The 4,801-nt window shown below is 46.0% G+C and overlaps 1 protein-coding gene across 1 annotated transcript in view; it reads left to right on the top strand.

Moving 5' to 3' along the window:
• Positions 1-644: 644 nt before the first annotated feature.
• The window catches only part of LOC110170326 (voltage-dependent T-type calcium channel subunit alpha-1I-like), a 475,861-nt gene continuing 471,704 nt past the window's right edge, over positions 645-4,801 (top strand). The window contains exons 1-2 of the mRNA XM_055158519.1: positions 645-660; positions 889-1,120. Coding sequence (XP_055014494.1) covers positions 645-660; positions 889-1,120 — 248 coding nt within the window. The remainder of the gene's footprint in view (positions 661-888; positions 1,121-4,801) is intronic.

Genomic DNA, 4,801 nt, shown 5'->3' with positions numbered 1-4,801 from the left:
GATCCAGGTCTGGGACCAGACCGGGACTGAGACCGGGACCGGACCAGGACCAGACCGGGACCAGACCGGGACTGACACCAAGACCAGACCGGGACTGAGACCGAGACCAGACTGGGACTGAGACCGAGACCAGACTGGGACCAGACCGGGACCAGAGCAGGACCAGAGCAGGACCAGAGCAGGACCAGAGCAGGACCAGACCGGACTCCGAGCTTTGACTCTGAGCCTCCGCGGGGTCCAAGCCTCAGCTTCGAGCTCCGGCCCTGCCGTGGGCTCTGAGCCTCCGGTCTGGTCCTGGTCTGGTCCCGGTCTGGTCCCGGTCTGGTTCTGGTCTGGTCCTGGACCTGGATCAGTCCTGGTTCAGTTCGGCATCGCAGTCACAGAAGTCACGTAAACATAAACGGTCGTTATCCGTTTTTACCATTTTTCATTTAAACACAAAATCGAAAGTGAAAAAACAGATCTTTATCTGTTTTTTCCTTTTGGTTTTGGAGACAAATAACGAAGAAAATCTTTGTTTTTTCATGTTCTTATTTTTGGTTTTATCTTGAAAAACGAATGAACGAACGACACACAGATTCAGAATCTTCACACCTGATTTCTGTCTCTTTTTTTTTTGTTCCTTGTTCATCAAATAAGAGACGATGGCCTTTCAAAAGTGTTTAACCACAACATTTATCAAATAAAGTAACAATAATCCATCTTAACATAGGATTACCAGTGTTTATGTTTCACTAACGGCCGGTCGTCTTTATCGTTATCTTAGCCTCACCAAGCGTCAAACCACTTCAGTCTGAGATGAACTGTCACAAAAAAACTGTAAACTGTTGATAGTTTAGTTTGTTTTTGTTTCGTTTGTGTGACTGAATCGCTCTTTTCTCGTGACAGGTTTAGAGGACGGGCCCATACAGGAAGTGGACTTGCACATACAGGACATACAGGAAGTTGACGTGGATCCGGCGGGACGCGAGGCGGACGACAGCAGCAGCAGCGACGACGATGACTCGAGTGACACGAGCGTCCTGGTGGTGCCGCACCCGGAGCTGGTCCCTGTGGTCTTCTTCTGTATGAAACAGACCACGTGTCCACGAAGTCTCTGCATCAGGATGGTCTGCAGCCCATATCCTTCCACCGCACCAGGTCTGAAGCTCAGGTCTGAGGTCTAAGGTCTGAAACACAGAGCTCAGGTCTGAGGTCTGAGCTGCTACAGTAGGTCTAAGGTCTGTGGTCTGAAGTCTAAGATTTGAGGTCTGTGGTCTATGGTCTAAGGTCTGAGGTCTAAGGTCTAAGGTCTAAGGTCTAAGGTCTGAGGTCTGAGGTCTGTGGTCGTCTGAGGTCTGAGGTCTGTGGTCTGAGGTCTAATGTCTGTGGTCTGAGGTCTGTGGTCTAAAGTCTGAGATCTGAGGTCTCAGGTCTGTGGTGTGAGGTCTGAGGTCTAAGGTCTGAGGTCTAAGATATAAGGTCTAAGCTCTGTGGTCTAAGGTCTGTGGTCTGTGGTCTGAGGTCTGTGGTCTAATATCTGTGGTCTAAGGTCTGTGGTCTCAGGTCTGTGGTGTGAGGTCTGAGGTCTGAGGTCTAAGGTCTGAGGTCTAAGGTCTGTGGTCTGTGATCTGTGGTCTAAGGCCTGATGTCTAAGGTCTGAGGTCTAAGATCTGAGGTCTAAGGTCTGTGGTGTGAGGTCTGAGGTCGAAGGTCTCAGGTCTGTGGTGTGAGGTCTGAGGTCGAAGGTCTCAGGTCTGTGGTCTGAGGTCTCAGGTCTAAGGTCTGAGGTTTGAGGTCTAAGGTCTGAGGTTTGAGGTCTCAGGTCTAAGGTCTCAGGTCTAAAGTGTGAGGTCTGTGGTCTAAGGTCTGTGGTCTGTGATCTGTGGTCTAAGGTCTGATGTCTAAGGTCTGAGGTCTAAGATCTGAGGTCTAAGGTCTGTGGTGTGAGGTCTGAGGTCTGTGGTCTAAGGTCGAAGATCTGAGGTGTGAGGTCTGAGGTCGAAGGTCTCAGGTCTGTGGTCTGAGGTCTGAGGTCTAAGGTCTAAGGTCTGAGGTCTGAGGTCTGAGGTCTAAGGTCTGAGGTCTGGTCTGGTCTAAGGTCTAAGGTCTGTGGTCTGAGGTCTGTGGTCTAAGGTCTGAGGTCTGTGGTCTAAGGTCTGTGGTCTGAGGTCTAAGGTCTCAGGTCTGTGGTCTGAGGTCTGTGTCTAAGGTCTAAGGTCTGAGGTCTAAGGTCTGAGGTCTAAGGTCTGAGGTCTAAGGTCTGAGGTCTGTGGTCTGAACATTAGATGTTATAAATCTTCTGTTTGAGTTTGAGTTGTTCAGTTTTCTGTGTTAAACTCAAACATTTCAGGTAAAAGTCTTGTGTTTTTTTGAACTTGTTTGTTTCTTTTAGATTGTTGCGGCTTGTTTTTTCCTAGGGTCTGTTCAGATTGGCGCGTCAAAGCGTCCAATTCACACAAAATTAACTTTTTACTGCAAGTTTTTTTTTTTAATCTAACTTGATAAAGCGAATAATAATTCATATTTTATTTGTGGTTTTAAGGATCTTAGCTGGAATGAAGTCTGATGGTTCTTTCTAACGTGTTTAAACCTGCACATATTTCAATTATTCTCAGTTTTGAGCTTCAGTCTTCGGCCGTCGATCGTCCCTCTGCTTTGTCTGTGTTTACATTTGTGGCTCTTGATGAAAACAGTTCCTGGTTTAGGACGTCCTGTGTTTTTGCGGCGCATCTTCAGGTGCATTCAACACGGCGCGTCTTGAGTGTTCAGGTGCCACAAGTTGAAAATGATGAACTTTTGACGTCGGACGCCCCACGCGACCAATCAGGGACGAGTATTCAGTGACGTAGTGACGTTATTATCCGGAAGAAGGAAGAGAAAGAACCTATGGATCTATTAAAATAACTGGAGGTGTTGTTGCTTGTATCTGCCTCCAGCTGTTGTAGTGACTCACTGGTTCTACAGCGGAAAAAATCCCCTGGGCCGAGTGAGAATTTTTCTCGTAGCGGCAATGAGTGCGTTTACATGCACAATCGATTATGATCGGGTTTTTGAGTATCCCGTTTCTTCATGGTGCATGTAAACGGTTCAGTAACCCGGTTATGGCAGTGTCCCGGTTATTAGAAACCGAGTTACTGTAGCTGGTTTATTCCGATAGTAACCGGGGATACTTGTGGCATGTAAACGCAGTTATCCCGGTTACTGCAACATAAAGTTGAGTCGCATGCGTCCAAAAGACACTTTCCAGCCTTTCACCACAACAGTAACGACATAAATAAATTGACCAACATAAATAAAGTGACCAAACGAGTGAAATGACTGTAAAATAAAGAGCTGCGCTAAACCTGCACACGTACAATCTGCACGTACACTGCACTGTACACCTGCACTCGTGTGACGCTGAAAAGCTAAAACATGAACTATCTCCTATACAACACACACACAGAACAGACTCACCATCATCAGCACCTCTTCTGTCACAGAAATAACACACATAATCCACAGAGTCGTGTCATTTAGTCCAAAAGAAACTGAATCACATCAGCGGCACAAGGAGCGAGTTGTTTTTATCGCCGCTAACAGTTTATGCTAATTAGCCAAACGGTCTTAAGTTTCGTTTCTGTAAAACGTAAACAAATGTGATCAGAGCTGAATGATCTGATCAAACGGGCTGATGTGTCTCTATAGTGTTTATGGTTTATATGTTGTAAAGTTGAGTTTATTTATGCAGAAGATTTTAATGAAGAATCTGCACAGTGGATTGTGGGAGATCTCGTAGCTCCTTAGCTTCTTATGCTAAAGGAGCTCACGGTTTGTATTTTTCCTGGTTTATGAAATTGATTTAAGTTAATTTTTGCGCCTGCGCATTTGTAAGATTATGTCAAGAAACCAGGATACTCCATTTGATCATGTACACGTGGATATGAGTGTCTCGGTTTCTCAGTGCTCATGTAAACACAGTAACACGAACACTGACAGAACCAGGATATGGACAATAACCGGGACACTGATGTACATGTGACGCACTCAATGTAAACACAAACTGCTCGTGTTCGACTGACAGGGACCTACAACTTTCAAAAATGTCGGATTTTGTGGCCTTTTTTTTAACCTGTTTTTAGATCATAAACTTTTTCTCAGCTCAAAACCCTTCATTTGTCTTAAAAACGCTTCATAATCATTTGCTTCGGCTTCGCTCTGGCTCCTCTCACTCTGATTGGTCAAAGCGATCACGTGATACACGAGCCCGTGCTCCGTTTGTGCGTTCATGTACATTGGTGTGTGCGGGAGAAAAGACTCCACCCCACAGCCACCGGAAGAACCTCCCCGGGCTAAAGGCAAATCATGCACCACTGAGCTCGACCCGTTGACTTGAACTCCATTTTGGAACCTGGGGACTCGCGGGAACCACAGACATTAGTGGATTATAAATATAAAAACACTGCAACCGTCAAGTTGATTTCCTCCTCTAAAACACTGAAGTGTCTCTCAGTCTGGTCCATCGTTCTGGGAAAAGACCAGAAATGTCGCTTGTCACTTGACGAGCCTCAAGTATTTGGTGTTTAAAAGATGCTCCTTGACACTCCAGTCTGAACGGACCTTTTGGCTACGTTCAGACTGCAGGGTTTAACGCTCAATTCTGATTTTTTTGTGAAATCTGATGTTTTTGCGAGGTCGTTCACATTTCCAGTTAAATGTGACTTGTGTGTGACTCCAGTGTGAACATTAAACGGTCCAAAAGTGTCCCACATGTGACACTGGAGACACGACGACGTCAACCGCAGCGAGCGTCTCTGTGTTTACACAAGTTGTCCAAACA

Source organism: Boleophthalmus pectinirostris, unplaced genomic scaffold, assembly GCF_026225935.1.
Source record: "Boleophthalmus pectinirostris isolate CB_2022bp ecotype Guang Dong unplaced genomic scaffold, ASM2622593v1 HiC_scaffold_22, whole genome shotgun sequence".
NCBI classification, from domain to species: domain Eukaryota; kingdom Metazoa; phylum Chordata; class Actinopteri; order Gobiiformes; family Gobiidae; genus Boleophthalmus; species Boleophthalmus pectinirostris.
This window is presented reverse-complemented; position numbering and strand designations above follow the sequence as displayed.